The sequence below is a fragment of the Cyanistes caeruleus genome, chromosome 5, assembly GCF_971803275.1.
Source record: "Cyanistes caeruleus chromosome 5, bCyaCae1.hap1.1, whole genome shotgun sequence".
Classification (NCBI taxonomy): domain Eukaryota; kingdom Metazoa; phylum Chordata; class Aves; order Passeriformes; family Paridae; genus Cyanistes; species Cyanistes caeruleus.
Genome location: NC_141705.1, coordinates 61,648,600 through 61,674,877, shown reverse-complemented (window position 1 = coordinate 61,674,877; position 26,278 = coordinate 61,648,600). Strand labels below are relative to the sequence as shown.

Genomic DNA, 26,278 nt, shown 5'->3' with positions numbered 1-26,278 from the left:
CTGAAGTGCCATCCCTTAATTTTATGAGAATTGCAGTAGTTTTTAAAAGTAAATTGTAGGTGCTTTCAAAGCATTCTACCAATTTAAATCTCCTCCCTATGGGTTACCTACAGTATCCATTCACTTCCTCTTCTGAAGTCCTTAATTAAAAATTCTGCAAGGAAGCCTTCTTTAACATCCAGTTTCACAGAAGCCTTACAGAAGGAAGTTTTAATTCTAATTGAAAACAAGGTACACTTAATTTCCAGTGCCCCCTATTCAGATACACTCATGGTAGGTACTTGTATCTGATCCTCCCTCATGCACACATGGAAAAGACAGCTCTGACCTTTACTGACCACTGACAATACTTAAGATGAGGTACTACCGACTTCTGGAGCTTTCAAAAATGTCTCATTTAAACTAATTAACCTCAAATACTTCACTATTCTCAGATTTTTCTTCTCTGGAGCCTTACATGATAATATTTTAAAACAACAGCAGGAGAAAGGGCAGACAAGTGTAAAAAACAGGCTTTGAAACAGCTTCAGTGAAACAGTACCTTTAACACAGGGAGTATTACTCTGTACTTGGAGTGGAAGCTGTAAGAGACCTTCTCTTGAAGGGATGTCCTGGGTAGCTGAATATACTCTCCACAATTGTAATGCCTGCACAACACAATCCCTTTCAGATTTGCTATCAATTAGTATCATTCACTGTACCAGCTCCCCAACTACTTCATTCATCTCTGTGCCAGTACAGAACTGAAGATGGGTGGCAGCTAAAAGCCATAATAGCTGGTTTTCAAAAGAGCTCTTCATGCAACACCAAACCACAGAGATTTAATTTTTTTCCAACATTCTACAGTGACACAGGAGTTCAGCTGCTAACTCTTCTTTCTCTTAAACATCACAAGCCTATCAAACCTTGCAACACATTTTATATTCCAGTGTAATTATGCAGCTTTTGAACAGCTTTATTCCAGATCTGATCTTCCCTAAAGCCTACTGATAGTTTCACTATCAGTAATGTATTGACAGCTCTGGCTAGTTCTCTGACTGAGAAGCAAATCTGATCAAGACCCCCAACAGCAAAATGTGAATGTTTACACCTAAAAGTTTGTAACTTCTTACTATTTGGATAGTCTGTGTACTGCAAAGGTCTTTGTGTGCCACTAGGTCTGTGGGTCAGCCTTTTGCAGAGGGTGCAGATTACTCAGATTGCTGCTGGCATTTATGGTTTGGCAGGAAGGAGATGACATTGTCAGCTGATAGGATCTATAAAGCTCATATAACTGGGACAGAGTACTAATAAGAAAAGTAAAGTAGATTTCTGCAGTCTGAAACAGCCCACAGTTTCCATCAAGAACATCTCTACAAAGAATTCCTGAACATTTAAGCAAAACTGCTCAATTTAATTGGTCCATGTATAGTTGTTTTTATGAGAAACTTATCTCTTTTCATTAGTTTAGAAATTATAAAAAGCCCCAAACTCAGAGATTATAGCAAAACCTTTCCTTTTGAAAAAGTAAACCTTTGTAACGTCCTTTGCATCTTCTTTAGGCTGCTTTCATGGTTTGCATAGAGGATTAAGCAATATTTTTTACCTAATCAAAAGCATTCCACAGGAAAGAAAAATGAGCACATTTAAACCCCATCACTAGCACATGAAATAAGGGTTAAAATATGACTAGGAGGTGTACAGAACCACTGTTTTTTTGGAACAGAGATGTCCAAAATGTTACTTGTGTCTTGCAGTAGGGCTAGTGCACCAGATAAAATTCTAACAAGCTTGTCTGAGTACGTTAATGCATATTTAATGCACAAAGAACACATGAGTACAGAACAACAATCAAGAAAAGCTCTCATAAAGGAAGAGGTCAGCTGTTTATTTTGTATGTTCATTTTGGAAAATTTAAAACAGTTGATAATAATTCCTTTTAACTGGAACATTCCGTTGACAATCCTGCAATAGCTCAACATGTTTTTTTCCCATTAAAAATAAATCTGATGTGCCAGGCCTGGCCTGCTACACTCAAATACTGTCACTCAAATATTATTTTCAAAAAAATTAATGAAAATAGCTTTATGTAAAGAAGAAAAATAAAATAAATCTTTACAACAACTGAAACCCAACTGACAAGTTTGATTTAAAGAGTTCAAATTAAATTAATGTGAGTCTCCTCCTGATCCTGTGTCTCCTTCCTGCCTGCCTCCCTTTCTGTCCAAAATGAGCCTGTATTAAAAAGAACATAGCACAGTTTTTCTTGACCTGAGGTCTGAAACCAAGAGTTTTGTCTCTCCATCCTAAACCAAGAGTGCACACATGTTCTCTCCTCATTTACCTACTTCCTTTTGCTTTCTTCCTCTGGTTCACACAAGTAACATGACAAAAAAGTGAGTTCCTTTTATTGGATTGCAAAATGCTAGTGTGACAAAACCCAGAGAGGGCCAACCAGGACAATAAGGTGAAACTAACACTGAAGAGGAAACTCAATCTCACGTAGAGGCCACTAAAGCTAGCTAAGGGGCATCTGAGGATAATTTCTTACTTGCAAAGTGCCCTTGGAGCCTTGGGTCTGGCTGGTAGGAAATCCTGCAGGCACATCAACAGAAACTGGTTTTAGACTATATAAATCTAGGGATGTTTAGCATTTCCTTTCAAATAAGCCTCCAGCCACAGAAGCAGTTTCAACTGAACAACTTTTGGTATCAGAAAATCCCCTCCAAAGGCCAGCTTTTATCAGGGATGCTTGCTGAAATGCTCATGGGAACATGAGAAAGGCCAAACCCAAGACATCAGTTTTCTGGGTTTCTTCTTAGAGCAGTGGATGGGAAAGGTCAATTTAAGTTTCAACAAATTGCAGCTGAAATTTTACTAGAAAATATGTTCATTAGGTCACTTGGTCATCAGCACTACCATCAAGACCTCCCTAACACTCTACATGTGAAACTCAAATTGAAACAGAATAACTGAAAACCACTGCTTCTCTGCATGAAAAACCTCTGTCTCTGTTTCAATTTTTAAAGTTAATATATAGTCCTGTTCCTCCTTCTTTTGTGTTCTGAGCATTCATACTCCTCGGAGAGGCAGAAGAAAGAGTTTTTACTCTATATAATGATACCTTCCTAGGAAAAAAAAGTAACAAAACTACTCTAACCACCTGGAAACCAACCATGTAACTTCAAAAAACTTAAATGCCTTTGCACTGTTCATTATTATTTTCCTATGGTACACTGCTATGAAGTTAGAGTCAAAACTCCATGACATTAAGTTTGGTTTTAACCCCTTTTGCCATTCCTTTTTTATTCAAGTTCCATCACTTTCCACTCTTCTGTTTGAAAAGTGATCATGTCTAGGAGGTTCCCAGGCAGTTCCAGAACAAGTTAGACTCCAGGAGCTTTTAGAAAACAAAATATTAAAATATTGGTGTATTTTATATCTAGTCTGGAAAAGGGGCTTTTAGAAGCCGAGTACCAGTTTATAGTAAATTTCAAGTTCTTACAAGGGAAATGGTCTTGCATCTTTTAGTCACAAGCAAAAACTGAAGGATTAATTTAGGAAAAAAAAGAAGGAATTAATTACTGCAAACACATGTGATTGTTTCTGCCCTGTGGAAGATGCAGTTTTAGTAGTTTAACAACTCACTTTTGAGGGTGAACAACTAAAACCACAACCTTTCTTCCAAAGATTTCTTCCAAAACTGTTTCCTTGGAAGTGCACTCTTAGGCTGCAGGTTTCTCCACAGCTGGAAGCACGTTCCATCTCCCAGAGCAGGTAGGCAGAGGGCCATTTTTCTAAAATTTCCTTCTTTAAGACTATTTTGGTCTTAGAGACTGACAGCTATTCATGCCACTGCCTTTTCAAAATGCAATTACAGGGAAGTAATGATCAGCAAATGTTCAGCAACACCTTAGCTGAATTCAATATACTGTGCACTTGGGGGCAAAATCTGAAGTCAGGTTTCTCATGCATATGTGACACACCACATTTGGTGGCTGTCTCCCAAAGAAACCTTAGCAGCTGGAAACACTGTTATTTAATTACCTGTGCAAGGAACTGGCAGATTTTGAAACTGCTATGTGTGATTCCCCCCCCCCCCCCCCACTGAGATGCTACAATTTAATAAATTTAATAAAGCTATTTCAGCTAAGTGCTTTTCATATTCTGACTCTGCCAGTGGCACCCTTATTATATACATTTTCTATGCACTTTTCCTGTAGGAATATTTTTTTCATTCTCTTATAGCACTGTGCTACCTAGAGATCAGAAAAGAGAGCAAAAATTCACAGAGATCTCCAGGTAAGTTGTTTTGCACATTGTGTATATTAATACATGGCTTAATTACTTCCACTCAACAAAGCATATGTTCTTGCCTGCTCTGAGTGCCTCAGATATGTTAACATGAGTTGCAGTGAAAAGAATGGTGAAATGTATTGGCACTTACAAACGACAGTCACAATAAAAGGCCAGTTTGGGTGGATATTCATTAACGCAACTCTGATGCTAATGTGCACTGTGCTGAGTACAGCCTTTAGTATATTCCCCAGGATATCAGCCTTGCCACTGGAGTGGAAAAGATGGTGTCTAGCTGGGCAAGAATATATCCACGTGGGTCCTATTTTCAGCCTCCCTAAATGGGAGGGCTTATGCACTCCTCGCATTCCCAGGCTCTGAGGCAGGAGAAAATCCTCGAACATGTGTGCCAAAAATTGAGTATTTCCTCTTGGATATTGGACTTGACCTGTTACCTCCTCCTCTTCCAATCATTCCCATTTTCTATAAACACTCATAAGCCAGTTTTTCCAGTTTCTGGCCTATCTGTCTCAAAGCATCAGTTTCAGGCACTATCTCCACTTAAAATTGCCCACATCCAGAACAACAGAAGATCCAGGTACTTAGAATTTAGTGAGAACTCTCACTTTTAGGTAAAGTGGCCTGGTTTCTGTGGCAACTCTGGAAGATCCCTGAAGCACCCTAATTTCTGTAGGGCTTGGAGGAAAGTGGTGAAAAAATGAGTAGGATTTCACTAGTATTTTATGAGCAAATACCACTGATTTTTTTTTTTTAGGCTGAAATCATAGAGTGTTAGAGACTGTATGTGAAAGTTTGAGCTGTTGCTGCCTAAAGCAGTTTGGAGAAAATTTAGAGCAGAGCAGTTCTGGATGCCTCTTGCAGGCCAAACATCTCCTGCAAGACTCTTTTCCTACCATATAAAAAACCATCACGTAGTTACATGCACCTCCCTGTCATTCTATTAGGAACAGTGAAAGAACGACACAGACTCTCTCGTGGAGTCAGAACTGGAGAAGTTTTCTCCCTGGTTTATTACCTCAGCTCTTTCTTATAGACTGATACGTGAAAAGTACAGAAAACTGTCATTGGTTAGTAAACTAACACGTCACCATCATTGGTCAGTGAGGTTCACCACCCCTCGACTTTCTCTTGCCAGAAAACAAGGAACAGACAAACATCACTTGCAAGGCTGCTTTCTATCTCTGAGGACTGTTTTAATTCGTCCCCATGATTTCTCAGGCCACTTTCTCAGGCAAGACTGAGAAAGTTATGTGGCCTGCTTTTCCACAGGCACTATGCTGCCTGCTTTAGAATTAGCATCTATAATTTCCCCTTTTTGTTTTAAAATAAAAAAGCAGTGTTTGTAATTTCTTGCTGAGCCTTTCCAGGAAAGAGAACAAACACAGCACAAGAGGTTTCTTTCAACAGAACTTGTTATGGACACTGATTTAGGATGATTTTCTCTAAGGATTGTTTTCTTTGCAAGGACTTGATGGTTGACTAATACAACTATTTCAGTGAACTAACACACATACAGCAAATAAAACATCGTTAGTCTGCTCAAACTGTCTAACTTGTCAACAGGGAAGTTTAAAAGAACACCAAAGTGACAAAACTCAAGAACAGACAAAACTCAAGAACACCCAGACCAAACTCAGTGAAACTCTACTCAGTTCTACCCATGCAAAATCTATAAACTTTTTTACAGATCATTTAACAATGCAATTCACAATGCTTTTATCCGCCCCCTTTTTTGTTGTTGTTGTTGTTGACCATTGGATTTTCCCCTCAAATATGATGGAGGGACTTGCAGAGTTCACATGGTTGCGGTCAAAAGCTTCCCAACTCTCTGCAATCAGTGAAGTAACCAGGGAAGCTATTTGCGGTGTAGAGATGGTTGCTTCATCAGGATCAACTGCTGTTGTTGTTGTTCGTCGGGTTCTGCAGCTGTGTTGCTGAGCGGTTTGAAGTCTGCAGGGTTGGAGTAAAGCTGACTTCATTGTAAAGTTGTAGTTGTTGTTCGCTGAAGCTCTTGCTCAGTTGTTGTTGTTTCCAGTGGTGGTTGCCGTGGCAACAGTGTTGCAGTAGCTGGCTCGGGCAGCAGATTCACTTGTGGCCCTGTCTGCCCCCCCGCCCTGGGCTGGGCACGGAGGGAAGAGTCCACGCCTGCCTCTGCTGTGGTGGGCAGTGCCGCTGCCATCAGGGTGCTGTGCAGAGGCGGTGCAGAGGCTGGAGGGAACACCCCTGATGAGGGCTGCTGCGTTGGGTGTCCTGGCAAGGTTTGCACATGCACGGGTCCCGCCGATAGCTGCAGGGGGGCTGAAAGCTGATCCCCCCCCCACTGCGCTGGAGGGTCCCGCAGATAGATGTGGGGGGGCTGAAAGCAACAGCGAAGGGCCCCCCGCGGCCGCTCGCGGTGGTGCTCGCAGCACCAGTGAAGGCGCCGCAGACGGCGCAGGCGGGGACGGGCGGTCTCCATTCCACTACTGCCTCTCTGTTGGCGAAGCTTGCGCACCCAGCTCCACGGGTGACCGGTACTTGAACTCTCTTGGAGAGGGAGATTTCTGGCGCACAGACTGCTTCCGCTCGTGGCTAAAGTCCTCCGAGGGTACAAAAAAGGCACCCTCGGCATCCGAATCTTCCATCCCGGTATCACTGTCCCCAGACTGGCACCGCTCCAATGCTTTAAAGAGCACGCCCCAGGTGGCTGCCAGGCTGCGCATGCTGGTATCTCTTGCAGCTCAGACCAAGGTGGTCTCCCACTGACAACCAAAGTCCGAGATCTAAGGCACTATTGACAGTCACAGTAAAACCTTGCGCTTCTACCCACTGGAACAAAGCGTGCATAGCATCTTCAGAAATCCTGAGTCCTGTGCGCGGCAAGGCATCCTGCCACGCAGAGAAGACAAGCTGATCATTAGTTGAATTGCGGTTCTTCATTGTAAGAACCATCTATCTTGACAGCCCGTGAACGCAAGTACGCAGACGCAGTGGCTTAACCCGAGACTTTAAGCTTTAGCTTCGCCGAGATAAGCCGTTCCAAGCCCACTCACTGGCAGGGCTCTACTATCCCATTGGTCTAAAAAACCAGCTCCTTCCAGGGGAGCCCGGGAGATTCTCACTTACCCCTCTGTGGGGGAAGCGGCTGGCTTGTCGGCCGCTGGCTGCACTGACCCTCGGGGGTCAGCAGAAGCACATCATGTTGGGGTCACCAGATGTCGCTCTATTAGGAACAGTGAAAGAACGACACAGACTCTCTCGTGGAGTCAACTGGAGAAGTTTTCTCCCTGGTTTATTACCTCAGCTCTTTCTTATAGACTGATACGTGAAAAGTACAAAAAAGAAAACTCTTATTGGTTAGTAAACTAACACGTCACCATCATTGGTCAGTGAGGTTCACCACTCCTCGACTTTCTCTTGCCAGAAAACAAGGAACAGACAAACATCACCTGCAAGGCTGCTTTCTATCTCTGAAGATTGTCTTAATTCCTCCCCATGATTTCTCAGGCCACTTTCTCAGGCAAGACTGAGAAAGTTATGTAGCCTGCTATTTCACTATGCTGCCTGCTTTAGAATTAGCATCTATACCTCCCTTTCACTTGATCTCTTCTAAATGCACCTCTCTCATGTTTTTTGAGAAATCAGAATTGCTGGTTACAACACAAGAACTACTGGTGTAAGCATGCACATAATCCTTTGAATTCTTGTGAGAAACCAACTTCCATGGGAGAATGATTTTCTTGCAGGCTCACAGGCTCACAGCCCGGATGAAAAAGGAGAAAAACATTACGTTTTTCTGGAAACATTTTATCAACAGAGCTCCTGCCTGACTTCTTTCATTTGAGTTTCCTTTGCTCGGAGCAGCACTAAGGCAAACGCACACTCATGAAGCAGTGCAACCAGAAGAAAATGTATACAAGCAGAATCAAGAGTGACTGCTGCAGAAATGCCACTACTTTCTGAGTGCCTCCTGTACCTCAGCCTCTTGTTTTCACTCTCCAAGAGGCACAGCTGCCTTTTCATTGTCTATCTTTTCCCACTAAATTTATGAGACCTATTTGCTGCTCTTACCTGTGAGGTTGCTGGAAGTGTGTCCATATCTGCATATGTACTGACTGATTCAGCAGAGCCCAACCCTGGTAGAGGTCTCTGAAGTCTGCATAGTACAGGTGAGCACTACTTTTACCTTGCCTATATGAAATGACAGCAGCAACCAGAGGCACTGGCCCTGGAATCCTCCCCTTCCTGTCTGCCTTAGAGAACCACTGTTCTGCCATACTCCTTATTTTCAGGTGCTGATCGAAGCTGGATCCTTGTGTTTCCCATTTGGTCTTGTTTCTGAATTGATAAGAAAAAGATTCAGAATCAGAGTAGCACATTGTATCTTAAACTGCACTTCCTGACTATTTCAGTGGAGGCTTTTGCCTAAAAACTGATGAGAATAAAAACTCCACAGACAATACAAATGTGAACACAAATCCTAAATAATCAAGTCAATTGTATGCAAGACACTGAACATCTCTTGCAAGGCAAGGCTTTTGTTGTCAAGTATAAATCAAAGAGATTAGCTAGTATGAAGTCATCTGGTCTCTCTGCAGTTCAGATTTGTATTTTAGTCTACATTGTCAATTTTGCTTTAAAAGCTTTCTTGTTCAGTGTTTATCTAGACATCTGCTAAAGACAGTGGAATATAGCTAAAGATACAACTATGTTATCACTGGTGCCTGTCTTCAGGTCCCCTTTTGCTCTGCACACATGCAATACACGTTCAGACCAGCTGGGAATGACACGTCTAAGGACACACTTCTACACCAACAGTGTGGTGCCTGGACCCTGACTACACACCAGGAGCCCACCAAATTCACTATCTCTTTCCTCCTCACCTGGGAAGGGCAGAGAACATACAATAAAAGGCAAGTGGGTACAGCTAAGGACAGGGAGAGATCACTCACCAATTACCATCAGGTGCAAAACAGACCTGACTTGGGTGCTGTAGTTAAGGCCTGGCGGAACAAAAGATATCGGGATGTAACGGAAAGCTAGTAACCCACCCCTCTCTGTTAGGATAGTAAAACCTCCTGCAATTAGCCAATAGCACCTAGGTGTGACGTAAGCAGATGGGAGTAACACAGTGACCCCAGGCTATAAAATGTTAAGTTTCCCTGCAATAAATCGCCATATTCATCATCCATCACATTGATGCTGTGAGATATGGACCGAGTGGCTGGGGATAGCCGCCGTGCTGGAGCTGGCCAGGGCCCCTGTCTTGCTTGAAAACCCCACACTTGGGGAAAAAATAATTAATTTAATTTATTACTAATAAAATCAGGGTAATGAGAAACAAATATTAAAAACCTGTTCCCACAACCCCTCCCTTCTTTCTGGGTCAGAGGTGTGGTTAACTTCACTCTCAAATTCACTTCCTTTTTTCCCCTAGCAGCATAGGGGAGTGGGGGTTGTAGTAAGTTCATCACATTTCCTCTGCCACTCCTTCCTTGTTGGGGGGAGGGGACAACTCATACTCTTCCCCTGCTCCAACATGAGGACACTCCCATAGGAGACAGGCCTCCAAACTTCTCTAATGGAAATCCTTTCCACATACACAGTTCTTCACTAACTGCTCCAGCATGGATCCCTTCCACGGAGTGCAGTCCTGAAAATACACGTTGTTCCAGTGTTCTGGAGATAGCTGACACTGGCTCCATTGGACAAATAGGAACTCTCTGGCAGCTTCTGACAGAAGCCACCCATGTAGCCACCCTGCTACCAAAACCTTCCCAAGCAAACCAAATACCTACAGTCTTTATAGGAGCACTTTTCTTTCCTTAGTTTCATTGTCATAGACAATAAATCCATTATATGTCTCTTGCATTCACTGAACATTAATAAAATACTTATATACTAAGATAAGACCATTCAAGTGAGATTTGAATGAAACTTCATCCATCCTTCCTTTGCTTAGTTATTTATTTTGATTTCTGAGAAAATGAGACAGCTGTGTAGGGCCCACTTGTGATGGAGATAGTGGGCTTGCTTTTAGGAGCAGTGCTATGAAAGCTGGCTTCTATGTCCTTCTCTTGTGCTCCACATTTCTTTCTTCTTATTGTGCTGGCACAACAACTTCTGGAACAGAAAACTGATCCAAATGAAACAAAACCACCAGGAAGAAACTGGTTCGCTTCTGGACCAGGCTTCCAAGGCAGCTACACAACATGAAAATAACATGGAGGCAGGAATGTAATTTGGGAGAGACAGAAGCAAGCCAGGAACTGTCACAGACTTCAGTTATACAGGCAGACTTAAAAATGGAGCTTCCACTACTGAAGGTGAACATTTCCTCCTCTATCTCTTCTAGACTCAAACACTAAGCAACCTTCATGGCATCTGCAGGCTTTTTGGGACCCTGGTTAGTCCAGACTGCTGTGAGTGCTTATCCTGCCCTCTGACAAAGCCATATCACAGCCCAGTGGGGACAAGGGACATTATTGATCTGATGTCTTCATCCTTGCTATGTATACAGTGTCAATGGACACAGAAGATGTGAAAAATAAACAAATAAATTAAAATTTAAATTTCCTCCTTGATTCAAAGCAGTTTTGTACATCCCTTTTTGCAATACGCCATGCAGAAGTGCTTTGTATTTCACTTCTCAACATATGGAAAGAAGGAGCAGTTTTATAACATAAAAACTTCCTTGTCCATTCAGAGTCTGGCAGGAGTCTTGTAAGTGCATGCAATAATCCAGAGCACATTTTTAGTGTTTCACTAAAAATAATCCCGAGCACATATTTTTAGTGTTTAGTTTAGTTACGTTTCACTTGGTGACTCTTTCAAACCACCAGTGCTATGTTTGCATCAGTGCTAGTCCCAAAACAGTCTAGGAACTCAGCTCATTGGAAGTTTTGGTCCATGACAATTATTTAGTGCAATATCCACACAAGATTTTAGTAGAGCCACCAGGACTTATGTCACACACCAGGTACATGGGACCCAATCTGCTCAGTCTTCAACTAGGTCCCATCAGTATTCTCTCTCTGGGGCAGTATTAGGACTTGCTAATGCACGTGTTAATAATTTGCTATATTAACTAGTATCTAGGGAGTTTTCCCACCTCTTCCTCCCCAATTACATTCCACCTATAAACCCCACTATTAATAACAAGGAAGAACAATCAAGTGGTTACAAGACAACAGTGGATCAGATTCTTATCACACACTTTCATCCACTTCCAAAGGCTGACTATTCTTCACAAAGACATTTTAGACATACACAGATCAAAATAATTAACTGAAAAGTTATATTAATAGGTTTAATGAAGAGCTAGCAGAGAGATTTGAAAGTGTCCTAACAGTCATGATGAGCTGTACATTGGCAGGGTTTTATGGAAAGAATAAAATGAGAGGCAGAAGAGGAACTGCTGATATTGTCTAGACTGCCCACACTGTTGCACAGTGTACCAAACTCTTGTAATATGACACCTTGGGGGAAAGTTTGTGGTTTTTCACACTAGAAATCCTGCTCATGTGTGCAGTAGAATTATGGATCTTCCTCCAACTACAAAGATAGTATTAGTGGGGTTTTTGAAGCCCTATGCAGTGGAATGAGACATCCTATTGAATGGAATATAAAAGCTTGCCTGAATGGAACAACTGGAAGTATTTATGATGAGAGGGCAAAGACAGTGCACATTATTCACTGCAGAAATAGTATGTGCTTGAAGGAGACAAATGACCATGGGTGCTATAAAAGAATAAAAAATTAAAACTACTTTTCACTTGCCAGTGTCACCATACCTTTAAAATGTCTAGATGCTACTTTCCCAGAAAACAACCTTTTTTAACCATATCATTCAATCCCAGCTAAGCCTGACCCACAGAATATTGCAATGGCCTCCTCAGACCTTAAATCAATCCACCCTCTGAAGGTGGTGTAGCTCAGAGCTCCTTCAAGTTCAGATCTTAACCCAGTCCAGCTCATATGTAGAGCAGGAAATTCCACCTTGTCATGGTTTTAGCACTAGCTAAAAATCACTAGAATACTTACTCATTTCTTGCTGTGAGATATGGATTAGGAGAAGGGCAAAATGGGCTTAAAACTTATAAGGAATAAAGAAAGTTTATTAACATAACTACAATAATAAGAAACCAGAATAAAACCTCCAGAAACCTTTTCTCCCCACCACAACTTTTTTCCTTGCCCAATTGACAACATAGAGACAAAACCTAAAGCAGTACCAACTATACAATATTTTTTTATCAGTCTTTGTTGAGCGAGAAGTTTTCTCTTGTCATTCCATGGAGAATTTTCCACAAGAAAAACAGCTTTCTTGTGGCTTTTCATGTCCATGTTTGGCAGTCACCTGGAAAAAACTGCCATCATGCTTTCCTCCCACTTTCCTCTCTCTGGAAAGCGATTAAATCTGCAGGTCTCATCTGTGTAGTGAAAGGGTTAAAATCTGGACCAAGCTGTGGCAGGTATTCGTGGTGTCGGATTTCAGCTCGGCAGCGCTGGAAAGCAGTTGAAGACTTTCGGCCGGGAGCTGTCCGTGTGGGCCGCGGGGCGAGGTGTCTGTGTGGGCCGCGGGGCGAGATGTCGGCCCGCCCCAGCCCAGAGCCAGGGGCCACGGCAGAGCCCAGCCCCGCCTGGAGCTGGGAAAAGCCCCTCAGTCTCCATCCCTGCCCGGGAGCTGCTGGAGCCCAGCTCAGCCCCCTCCTCTCAGGCCAGATAGGCTACGGGGGGAAACGGGGGCCAGCCGGAGTTCTGTTACCTCTCCAGGCTGGAAACAAAGAGAACCAGAAGCTCCCAGGCTTAGGTTTAAAAGGTGGTACTCACTAAAGTGATCTTACTTTTCTGTGGTCTAAAATGCTGTCAGTTCTGAAAACTGCTAGCTATTGGCTTGATCTCAAGCAGAGAAGAAACTCCCAGCAGCCTCTCTCAAAGCCTTCACTTCCGTGTTTTCTATTTGTTTTTTAATGCCAAACAATCACACACCTGCACTGAGATTTCCAAAAATGTTAGCATCTTGCATAACTCACTACTAAAAATTAGGCACCACAGATTGCTATGATTCATTATTGTGGAAAAGGATCCTTAGGTTGTCTTCTTTCATATGCTCTGGAGAGCTGAAAAAGTCAGAGCAGTAAACTCAGCTGAGATGAACTCTTATGTATTGCATACTATTTTTCCCCATCCACTCTCTCCCTTTATAATTTTTCTTCAAAACTCCAGTTTTTCACTTTTTCCATCAATACCTTTTCAGAAACCTGTTACAGAAATATATTACAACATGCTGTCCCAGGATCCTACACAATATCCCACCACAGAGAGCAGCCATTAATACAAAATACTGAACAGGCTGTGGAAATGCCCAAGTGACTTGAAGTCTTGAATCTTGCTAAAAGGCAGCTGAGAGTGAACTGCTGGTCCATTTTTCAGTACTCAGTGCTACTAAACAGGACAGTCTTGGTTTAGCAAGGAACCCTAGGGCTTAGTCCTACCTACATGTTCATAGTACATGTCCAAGGCTACATTTCCAAGGCTCCCACAGATACCAGGGATATATGGGGAGCATAAGGGAGGGAGAGAATGTGAGATATCTGCTGAGCATACAAAACAGAAACAAGAGGAAAAGCACTGGCTGAGTTCCAGAAATTAAAATCTGGCCCCACTGAAGTAGGCAGGAGCTTTGCCACCATGGAGACAGAATTTTACCCAACGTGAACAGTATTCTGGGAATACCCTCCCTCCAGACACACTGTGGGAGGTTTGCTGGCTCTGAATAATCACTGGAAACACAAAAAGGTAAATTAAACCCAAACCAAGACAACAATACCAGAATGATTAATCAACAGACAAAAAAGAATGTAAGAACAATGAAGTGAAAAGTGTTGCAGAAGCGGGTGGAAAGAAGGTGGCAAGTCCTTTACCTCCTGGACCACTTAACTTTGTGAGGAACACGGGAGGATGCAAAGGCTTGTGGTGCTGGGTGCAGGAGGCCATGTCAAGGCCACACAGGAGTCTTGGAGACTGCACAGATTCAGTAACAAGGGTGAAAAAACTTGTAGTACAGATTCACCCTTGGAATAGGCTCCCATTAGTAATGCTGTATAAAGAGGCCAGAACCTAGCAACTTCAGCAAAGATTCGTAGGAGCAATCAGTGTTATCACTTACAAATTCCCAGGCAGGCTAGTTCACAGAAAGGGCATGCTCAGCAAGCTCTGCAGTTGTGTAACTGGGCATTCTGGATATGAGAAATACAATAAACAGACACAATGCCTATAAAGTTCAATTTACTCTGACAGCTATGACCCAGTTATTTAGCCTACAGTTGCCCTCTGATTTAGTTAGCATTTGGATTCATACCACAACTATATATACGGTCCTGGATGCTCCCCTTTCACTGCCTTAAGAGTTCAGGTTGCCCACAATGGAAAGTTCAGACTGCCTGAACCCTCCAAATTCACATGAGGCAGCTAGAGAGTCAAATTCCCATAACTGCTGGAAATCAGCCCTGTCACAGTTTCAGAGACAAGGCAAGCAATAAGAACACACCAGGTTCATGCAGCAACAGTTGAATTTTATTGTCCGGTGCCCCCTTTTATAGGGCTTTCAAATTTCCCACTTTTACACACAATTTGATAACATCTTAGCACCACCCAGCTCACCGACCAATGATATGCGTGCATCCCTGATTTAAAGGGATTGGCTGGGATCCCCTTGTTTGAGCTTGAATTCAGCCTATCACTTTCATACCTGGGGACTTGTTTACTTCAGTTCTGTAATGAGCTATGTTGTCTGCCATGGCCAAATTATCTCTGCAGCTATAGACCAACTATAGCTGTGACACAGCCCCTAACTCCCAAACAATGCACCTCTGCTGCAAAAAGGGACTAAGTGGCTTTTCTGGGAACTACTATAAAATGTGTCATGCTGTCATGAGGTGATGACAGCAAGGAAACAAATATTCATGTATTGCATTGCCCTTTAAATGAGAAATCCAGATGAAGATTCATGTCTACACTTCAATGATGAATGAATGTCAGCAGCTAACTAGGCATTAAACCAGATTTCCCTGAGTGACTGTGTGACAACCATAGCACAGGCAGGCATGCATCTGCTTTTGGAAGGTCCCAGGGTGCTTTGAGCTTTCCTCAGGCCTTCCTTCCTCTCAAAACAACTGGAAAGGCCTGCTTCCCCACCCACACCTCTGACAGCGTGAGGTTCACAGCCTTCACAGATGTTCAGCCATCTGCCAGTTTTTTCTCCCTGCTCTCTTCTCTTGCTCTCTCTCATATAACCAGGAAAAAATGCTTTTCCCAGTCCTTCCCTGGGCATGGCCGTTCTCTCTTCAGGTGATGAGGATCTCCTGATGCTCAGTCTAGTTTGCTGTCTGTGTGCTTGGTCTTGTTGCAAGATCCTTGTCCATGGGCTTTGGTGTCAGCCCTCAGGATTGTCCCATCTTCAGGTCTATCGTCCAATATTATCAAAGGTAAGGGGAAAAATGGAGGGTAAGGAGGAAAACAAAGGGCACCAAGGCAAAATCAAGCATCTTTATAGGCCTTGCAGTATTCTGCTGGCTCTGAGCAAGCTTTTCACTCAGTTATTTAACTTAGCTGGCAACTTGGAAAATGAATTAAAAATGCATTTGTTCCTTCTGCAAACTCTTGAAACAAATCTGGAGGGAAGAGAGTGCCTGGAGAGTTACTGAGCTCTTGTGCTCCCTGGCAGCCTCAACACCATTGTTACCCATGGTGAGAAACCAGAGGAGCTGCTTCTCAGCCTGACAAGATCCTGGGATGAAAAGCACAGACTGCCCCTTGTGCTGGACTTTGCACCAGACTGCTGGCTTTTCCCAGCATGTGTCATGCAGCTTTCTGCGTAAGGGGCACCCCACAGCCCTCCTTCCCAGTCTTAAGAGTGTGAATGTTGCAGAGAACTGCGGAGTGAGGACCATTATCCATGAGAGGATCTACTTGCTTCTGGAGTGATAAAGGACACAGCAGAGACCAGCATTTAGCCAAGTCTTTACTACACTGTGGTGCCATCTTTTGATTTTTAAAATCAGCCTTAGATGCATTTAAAAACAATTATTGGGAGGAACAAAATCCCATAGTGTTCTGAACAGCTCTTGCCAGCACTCAAGGAGACTTGATAAAACTGAATGTCCCCAGCTGGCAGGCTGGCCATGGAAGATGGCTGGGATTATAACCTTGCTGCTCACCCCTTGTGGGATCCAGAATTTAGACCATGAAAGGACCAAACCTGAAACCTCAAATCCACAAAACAGAATGTAAAAAATCCATTTCTGGGTCACCTGTATCTAAGGTCACAAGTCCTGTGTTTCTAGAAGTTATTTTCATTTCCATGACACTGGCTACAACATGAGAGAAAATGTGATTATCAAGTCTCTCCAGAGTAAGAGTAATATAAAATCATTTCATCTTAGTGCCATCATGTCTCTCCTACCTTTTACACATAATATTATTACTTGTCTTCTCTTTCATGCCCAGGCCCATAGCAGTACCTAGAAACCACTGAAAATGTGTATTTTATCCAAAGCCTACACAAACTCTATACACTCTATACACTGTATTTTATCACATTCTTCTACCTCCCTTCAAGTTTATCTGATGATTTTTTTTAATAGTCTTGTCAATAAACCAACTGGTATCAAACAGATAGGTATTTTCTACTAATCTGCTATTTTACCTAAAAAGGGGAATTTTAGACTTGCACAGTCCTCACTCAAAACAGCTGACAACATTCCTTTTAAACTGTCAGAAGCAGATTTTCAACAGAGAGCATAATTTTTAGGAACAGAAGGACATGCAGACATTTTGAGCATTATTTTTTCAAATGGTACTGCTTACACACCTTACACAAGTGAAAACTAAAGACACTAAAAATACGTAAAATTCTCTTTTGTTTTTGTACAAATCATTAGTGTTGTTTAACTGCACTCAGGCTTTCAAGTACAGGACCTCTGACCATCAGTCCAGTACAGCAGAACACATGATAATTAAATTTACTTACACTGTAGATTCCTGCTGGGCATAAAGTAAGGCCACTGCTCCAGTGATAAGCCCTCAAAGGCCACTTACTAGAGATGGGTTTGTGGCTGGGATTTCTAGACATTTATTTCAGTGCAAATCTTGCCAGAAATTGGAACTTACTGCTTGTTGTGAAGTTACCCTCAACAGCCTGGGGAAAGAAGTCTGCGTCTTGAATGACTTGTAGCACTCCCATGGTCCGGGCTGGAGGGTCCAGAGCCACTGAACTCTCATTCACAGTTATGTCACTGGCTCCTGTGATCTGGTTGGTTGGTGGTCCTCCTATGGATGCTTCCAAGTCTGGAGGTAAATCATCCATGCAATCTGCATTTGGCTAATAGGAAGAAAAAGGACAAAATTGAGCTCCTACCTGATAAAAAGTCCCAATTTGCTTCTTACCTCTTCTTCAGATTTTTTTTTTCTTTATTTCAGCATTGAAAATGACAAAGTATAATGAATAAACACACAGAGTTTGTCATCATGTACTTAAAACTTGATACAATCTGTTGGAAGAGAGACCCAAAATATGCAATGGAAATATTGAGTATTAGACTGTGTCACCTCAAATTGCTAAACATTCTTATACTTTTGAAAGAGTTTGGGAATGTGCACATTAAAAAAGTAACTCACTTATTAGTATGATCTGCTCAACATAGGCAGATTGCTGAATCAGATCACAAATGTAAACAGAGATAGGAGCTGAAGGAGAATGATTATCTTTTCCTGAAATATACATTTTACAGAGCCAGTATCTGAGCTTAAAGGAATATGAATTCAATAAGAACTGCCTGTGGGTGCAACCATGTGTGAGATGCGAAACTAGAAGCTAAAGCTGTTTATATGAAAAATTTCTAAGCATCAAAAGATCTTTTCCTTTACTAATACTATATTTCCTACAAAATGCAATTATAAAAAAAAGAAACAGACAATAATGGGAAACTGAAGAGCATTATTTGATTCACAGTCTTTCTTGCTATGTGAAGCAAGACCAGTGACACAGAGACATAGCAAGACTGCCCTGCAATATGTGGACACCTTTTTTTAGGAAATGTTAATTTGTTTCCATTTATCTTTATTCTCCAGGAGCCAGACAGATAGTCTGGATCAGTCACTTAGGTTTCCTTTAACTTCAGGGGTTCGAGACATTTTTGCTGTGATTCATCCCCTAGCCCTAGAAATGAATTGCTCCCTCTGCCTTCTCTCTTCTCAGCACTAAGCAGAGACAGGGCTTAAGCTGCAAGACTGGAAACCCAACATTCAGATGGCCAGTGTCGGAGGAGGTGTACTCTGTTTGGTGGATCTGATTTTTTTCCTATGCTTACTTGTCTCACATGTCAAGGCACTTTGGAAAATCTCACCACCTGCCTATCTCAAACAGCTGGCATGAAGAAACTAAGCAAAATATGATACAGCAAGGGCTTAAAGAGAAATTTAATTTTAAGCACAAGAGAAATCCCCTTGAATTCAAGCACAGAAGGTTACCATATGTTTAAATTTTTTTTCAGAATCAGGAACTTAGCATGTTTTCTTTTTTTCCACACATTCCCTGCCTGATTGTTGTCACCTCTTAAGTATTTTTTTCACAAGTGTTCCTAATGAAAAAGATGGGCAGTTTAACCAGTCTTGTAGCCACAAACTGAAGTCTGGAATGAAAACTAGAATTGTTGTTGTCTGCCTCCAGTATAATCCACAAGCAGCAAGAATGACTTAGATTTGGGATAAAAAAGGCACATTCATCTATACCAGGTGTTAATGAAACTCATTGAATCTGTACTTTTCCAAGAGAAGTACCAATCACTTATATGTAGGACAGGGATCCAAAATGATCCCTTAGATCTGTCACTCTTTCCTTCTCTCTTAGCTATTATAAAACAATGTTTTCAGAGTTTTATTTTTAATTTAATTTACCTTTGATGGAAGTGCATATTAAAAACAAGAGGCCTATTTTCCCTTTATCCTATAGGAAAAGTTATTTAAATTGTTTGGGGAATCAGTTGTCTGTCCTTTGCTCTGATTCCAGTTATTCCTTGAGTGGGGTTTTATCACAAATTTTTAAACCTTTTAAAGAGGGGTATTATAATTGAAAGCCAAACCAAACATTAAAGATGCAAAAATAATGTTGCTTGATATTAATCCCTTTACTTCTGAATAATTTTAATTGAAAAAAATGCCCAAAACTATGCAGCATGCTATAAAACTAATTATATGAAATACTGATCAGAAAAAAAAAAAAAACCAAACCATTATAGCTTTGGCTGCCAGAGTGACCCAGATACAGTTGCTAAGTTTAATTGTATTGGTTTCACTTGTGCCCTGCCTGTAAGTGCTCTGAGAACACAACTCCACTGAAGTCAGGGGAAAACTTTGTATTGACTTCTGGGGGCTTGGCTAAGGCTCTTAGTGAATAGCTTCAAGTCATATAATCTGCTGCCAAAAATGCAGCTGACTGCATATCCAGCACACGTTTTACACAAAAGGGGGAGAAGCAGAGGGAAACTATTTTACATGATATGATTGTCCCAATAGAAATGTAGCTCTTTGAAAGTGAAAGACACATTGGTAATCCATTTCAAATATTGCAGGTAGTATGAGCTGGTTTTGCCAGCAAAGAGTTGAAAATCCATCAGGAGTTTTGGTACCTCATGGCTGTCTGGGGAATCTGAGCTTAGGGTAGATAATATTTTAAGTCTCTATTACAAAGTAAACGCGGAGTTCAGTTGTGAATTGAATCAAAACATTTAGGTAATTGGGGTTTAACCAATCCTTTCCACAGACATGCAAGCCAGGTCTTAAGTAATAACCATAGGACAAAACTGCAACTGGCAGGAAAAACCCCCACAGCCTGTCTATGGTAAAACTTCATCATTCTTCCCATTGTAAAAGCCTGCAAAAGGGCTTTGGCAAATTTGCACCCAAGTCTCCCATCAGAGGCTGATGCCTGCCTAAGGGGTTTTTTTGTGTTTGTGGAAATTTCAGCTAAGAGGGCTCAGCAAGACTCAAGAATGTGGTTAGGGAATGACATTTTGAAATGTTTGCTACCTCTCACTGAGAGGCCCTAGAACTTCACAGGTTCTTTGAGGGCAACATCTTTTCCCACAGCAGCCTATGGACATCCGGCTAAGTGATGAGTCTCTAAAAACACCAGTTTATGTGTGCTGGTGTCTTTTTTGGCTCATGGGAGCACCAGAAAGCACATCTTAAGAATGATGTCCACCCTGGGCTGCCCTCAGCTGGTGTTAGGCAGTTAGAATGGGGAGGACAACATGATTTCTGTGCAGGTGGAAAACAGGTCCTGTGAGCTGAGCAGGAGCTCAAAGGGACACAGGTCAGGCAGGAGGGGTTACGCAGAGGAGAAGCAGGAGAGAGCATAAGATAGGAAAGGAATAAGCAGGAGTTGAGGTGTATTTTACAAAGAGAAGATAGAAAAAGGAGAGGAATAGGAGCAACTCATAGCAGTATAGGAATTTTTAACCCTCAAGCCACTAGACACTCTTATATCTTCACTTCCTTTGCTGTCAGCCAGAGGAAACCTGACACAAGGGCTACCATCTACTCCAATTTCCCATGGACAACAGCCCCTACTATAAGTCACTTTGAGGGATAAGGCTCTCCCTTCATGAACATGTGCAATAATACAAGTATGCCAATATGCTTCCTCCAAGAGATGAAGTGGGCTGTTTTCAGCTTGTTGTCTTGAAACAACCTACAGGAAATTTTTACAGAAATTCATACAATAAAATCTCCTAAAAAAACTTTGCTAGTGGAACATTAACATCCCAGTGCTTTATTTTTAGTGATAAGACAGACCAACGCCAAAGCTGATTTGGAAATCTTAATTTGAACCAGTTATTCATGTAGGTTACACCAGCATCTTCAATTCCATGCCCAGTACAATAATTTCCACAGAAGCTCCATGCAGAAAGCTCTCAGTGAGGAGAGCAGGATGGATCCTCGCTCTGCTGTGCTGTACAGAGAGGAAAGGGAGCTATGAGAAGGGAAACAATGGTTGAGGAAATGGAATGGTGTTTCAATTATTCCTGGAAATTAGGTACCTCTACACCTGCCACTATGGAGCTGTTCATAGACAGTGAAATCCAGCCATGCAAACTAAAACTTTTATACATGGCCTCTGGGTATGTTTTTTGTTCCACTAGCTGTGCCCAGCCTCAAACAGCCTGTGGACATGCTTAGCCTTCAACAGCAGCCAGTGAAGCCAGTGAGAACCATGTTCTGGATTTAAATTCTAACAGCACTAGGCTTCTTGGAAGCCTTTAAGGTCTCACTGCAAGCCTCCAGAAAGCATTGATCTGGTTTGCCTATATCCTCTGATTATGAAGCTGGACAAAGAGCGCATTAATGAAGTGCTTGGACAAAAATGTGAATGGGCCAGTGTGAGAGTAGAAGTGGTATGGTGCTGTCAGATGCACTGGGAGGCCATGGAACAATACATTGGGTAGGGAGAAGAGGTGTAACCCTGTGTAACTGCTCATGGCAGGCCTGTGAGCTGAGATGAAACCTGGGAAAATATTTCTGTATTTAAGCCTAGGTGCAGAGATGCTGAATGGCAGAGCTAGCCTTCATTCTGGCTTTTCATCTCAAGCACTGATTAACACTTGCATCACCTCTCAATATACTAAAGACAATATACATGTCTAGTAGAAAAAGTAGCAAAACTGTTTTGATGCATTACCCTAGCTACAATGCCCTGCTTCTTTTTCCACCTTGCATGTTTTCAGTTTGGATTATATTAGGTTTATTAACATATCTACCTGCAACCTACTTCCTAGTCTCCATAAAACTGAGTTCTCTGAGAATGGCTGTACCAGCTCCACAGTATGTTCATGTGAGCTGTTTTACTTTATATAGTTCTTTCAAATGTGAGCTGGTGCATCACTGACTGAAACTCAGGGGGCTATTTACAGCACCTCTTAATGCATCAGCTGGAGGTGTTTTAGTATTGAACTTCACAAGCCTTGCACAGTGGGGGAGAGTGACTCACTCCCTCCTGGTGAAGCCTCTGAGCTCTGTGATAGCTCCAGTTGGGAAACTGTATGACAGACACGACATACACTATCTGAATGTAAACATGCAACTTAGAAAGATTTTAAATGTGGTTAGAAACTGCCAGTTACTTTGGCAGTTTTTAACTACATTTGAATGTTCCAGATAACAAACAGCTTAACAATTTCTTGTATGTCATGTGCTCTACCACATGCTTAGTAACTGAGAGAAATGGGCCTTAATTAGAATTAGGAGTACAGATCTTGCTTCAGATAGACTTTAAGAGAAATCTGACAGAAAAAGGACTTGTTTCCGCAGAAGCAATTAGTTGTCCTTAACAAGTATAGCAGAGAAAATTTTATTTGCAGACTTTCTGCTTTCAGATTTGAACTGAGGGCATGATTAAAAAAATAAATCTGGTCCTGAAAGCTATGTGAAAGATTCTATAAATCCACCAAAACACCAGTGAACACCATCTTCTGCTCCACCAAGCAGGCAGCCACAAACACCCACAAACACACAAATCCCAACATCCAACCTACCCTCATGTACATGCTCTTCCTTGCTAATACGAGTGAGGTGCAGGACAGAGGTAGAGTCAGACATTTCCAATTGTACTTCCCTTAATAAATCAATTAATTATTCAATAATGTGGCAAAAATAGTAAGACAGGAACAAACAGGCAAAGGCTAGCGATATACTCATGTGGCTGGTATTTCTCTTCTGCCCTGACGGGCTGGTCTGCAAAGTGCTTACCGGTATCCCTAGAGCTTTTAGAATATTCATTTTACACATCGGGCAGGTACGATGGTCTAGCAGCCAGGGGTCTACACAGGACTTGTGGAAAAGATGCCTGCAATGAAAACCAGGATATCTTAATTCAAATGCACAGCACAATTTATCACTTAGTACCAGATTATTCTGAATTCCTTTAAGTGAGTGTATTTCAACTGGTGCAGTTTTTGACCTCTGCAAGGACTGCAGAACTAAGACCTATGCACACAAGGCTAAAATGATTCCTGCAGTAACTCAAACATGTGGACATTTCAATGTATTTGAAATAGAAGACTACATATTTAGAGACCTAGGGAAAATATGCAAAAAACATTAGAAAACCCCGTATTCTTTAAATGTTAAAAGCTGTCAGTAAACAAAAGATGCTTGCTGGTAAAGGTAAAAATCATGTTAGTTTTTCTTAATAGCTCTACAGACAAACCTGGTTATACATAATTTAAATGTGAAGCCATTGAGGGTCTAGTATTTTTCAGGATAGAGGCATAAAAACTGAATTAGGAAAAAAAAAAGAAAAAGATACTTTTCATTTAAACAGAAAAAAACCCAGTACAATGCTTTTAAAAATATTCTCTCTGACTTCCCTGGTCTTTAGAAGCTGACCATCAGAGAGAGCTCCTACACAATTCCCTGAAGGAATTGTTGCTAATCCTGTTCTGATTCTGAAGCAATCACTAAGCAACTACCTGAGCCCTGTAGATGCTGGGCTTTTCCACTTTTCCTAGACATTAATCAGGTGGAGGAACTGAAAGTTTCTTATTTAGCTTTGTCTTTAAAAAACTGATAATGACTATGGAGATCTTGAGTGTGTCTACCTGACTGGCAGATATGAGAGCTTATTCTGTTACTAGGAATACTAGGAAACATTTCTTCACCCAAAGGGTGGTCAGGCGTTGGAACAGCTGCCCAGGGAAGTGATATCTGGAGGTATTTAAGACGTGTGGATGTGGCACTTGGGGACATGCTTTAGTGGTGGGCTTGGCAGTGCTGTATCTATTGTTAGACTTGAATCACCCAAACACCTGTATAATCCCTGCATGAAGCACGGCACATACCAGTCTCTACAAGGAAATGCAATCTCTGAGAAAGCCAGTCACCTAATGTACCAAAGTAACTCCAAATATTTAACGGCCACTTATGCAGCTGAATGGGTCAGCAGATATATAGTGTCACTACACAGCAAAATACTGCATTCCTGCGCTTTGTATCACTTCATACAACTATGGGAAAGGGCAAACATATTCTTGGAAGCTTGATCTAGTCTAATTATATCAGTTGGCTGGGGTATCAAACCTCATTTTATCCTGTATGTCAACATGATTAATCAAATGAAGCACTGTGATATTTGAAGTTTAAGCCACCACTTTATTAAAGTTCACAGCTGTCCTTCCAAACAAGACCTGACCTAATGGATAACAACAAATGAACGAGATTTTGATCTCTGTCCTGCTCAACATTTCCTTCCTTCAGTCTTAGGAGGGGCATATTCAGAATATCATTAGACAAGCATTCTGAATAGGTGAAAGCATAAAGATACAGTTCTTAGGCATCTGTAATTTTACATTTAAAAGTTTAACGAACATATTTTCTTGAGTTTGTTAATTCAGAGGGTACTGGAAGTTTATGTCTTGCCTTTCAGCTACATGAAATAATGATGAAATTATTTTAGTGATTGGTTTTCTTTAATTATATAATCAAATGCGTAAGTATGTTTATTGGCAAACATCTGAAGCACATTTGTGCCAAAATCATCGGTCCATTTACAAAACCTGAGATATTTATTAATCTCTCAGAAAACAAAACAAAACAGGTTTCCAAAATCTCTTTTGAATAAAAAATACGTAGTTTCCACCAAGACATTTTACCATAGACCAGAAAATTGCCTTTCATTTTCAATTTTCAGCTTTGAAAGCCTCAGTCAAACTGGGGTTCATATTAGAGAATTTCATGGTATTTGTTCATCATCAAAAGCTTGGATCACTTTCATGCCTTAAAGACTTTAAAATCTGAAGTTCAGTGTTCCTAAAGTTGGCTTCAAAAACAATATTCTAAAATAAATCCTAACAATGCCAAGTAATTTAAATACATGACAGATCTTGTCACTTTACACTTCTCAATACTAATTTAGCACAGGGTATTATGACTCCATTAATTTCAGATTTAATATGTACTACAGGAGGAACTTGATTATTTGACAGAAATCCACTGAATAATGGAATGCTACTGAAAAACAGACAAAGATTTACCTTTTAAAATTTTTGTACTGCATTATACAACTGGAGTTCTTATAATATGGTTTTAACATGTAAACATTTGTGCAGAAAAGCAAGGTGGCAGGCTTTGCAGATTTGGATTTGAAAGTTTATTAGGTACAGCACTATGTACATGCTTATGGCATTCAACAAATTGTCAATTGTTTTATGTTCCAAATTCAAGCAAAAAAAGTCAGCATAAAGCAAGATGAGAGCAACTGCAATATTTCACTGTCACATGGCAAAGATGTAAAAATATCAACTGCAAGAAAAACTCCTTTTGCAGTTCTGACTGATGCAAGTTTTAAATGGAAGGAAAGGATAGAGCCATCGTGGATGATTTCAGAATTAATGACCCATACAGGGAGACAATAAGAGATGTTTCAAGCTCAGGCTCAGGACATGGCTTTGACAATCAAAGTCAAAGCTAGATAAAAACACAGGTTTTTTTCCTTGTTGTGTGCAACCACATTCATTGCAAAAAGTAGGTTGATTTGGAAGGGTTGAAAAATTTCCAAAAGAACTGCAACTGATTAGTTGACAGAGAGGAAGGCGAGATGTTGCCACAGCCTCATATGAAAAGGTTTTCATAAGGGAAAGGAAACAACCGTTCTCCACCTCTCCCAGGAATAAGAAGCACAATGATGTTGTTTAAACAGCAGCAAGTGAGATCCAGGTTACACAATAAGAAAGGCTTTGCAACAGTCAAGGTAATGAAGCACTGCAATAAATTGTCAGGGGAATTTGCAGTCTTCATCCCAGGAGATTGCACTGTGTTGGAAAAAGCTGCCAACAACAACACATGCGTGCCAGTGCCCCTGTGCTGTCCACCACCCTGACGGTGGTGGCCTCCTGGGATCCCTCCTGTACTCTCCTGTGGCTGCACATGGCTGTGCAAAGCTCACAGA

At 41.4% G+C, this 26,278-nt stretch overlaps 1 protein-coding gene across 2 annotated transcripts in view; it reads right to left on the bottom strand.

Annotated features, from left to right (window-relative positions):
* Positions 1 to 26,278, bottom strand: part of RNF150 (ring finger protein 150) — a 123,146-nt gene that overhangs the window by 13,983 nt on the left and 82,885 nt on the right. For both annotated transcript variants that reach the window (XM_086889801.1, XM_086889800.1), the window contains exons 5-6: positions 23,083 to 23,179; positions 17,449 to 17,659 (exon numbers count right to left, since the gene is read on the bottom strand). In XM_086889801.1, the coding sequence (XP_086745927.1) occupies positions 17,449 to 17,659; positions 23,083 to 23,179 (308 nt within the window). The remainder of the gene's footprint in view (positions 1 to 17,448; positions 17,660 to 23,082; positions 23,180 to 26,278) is intronic.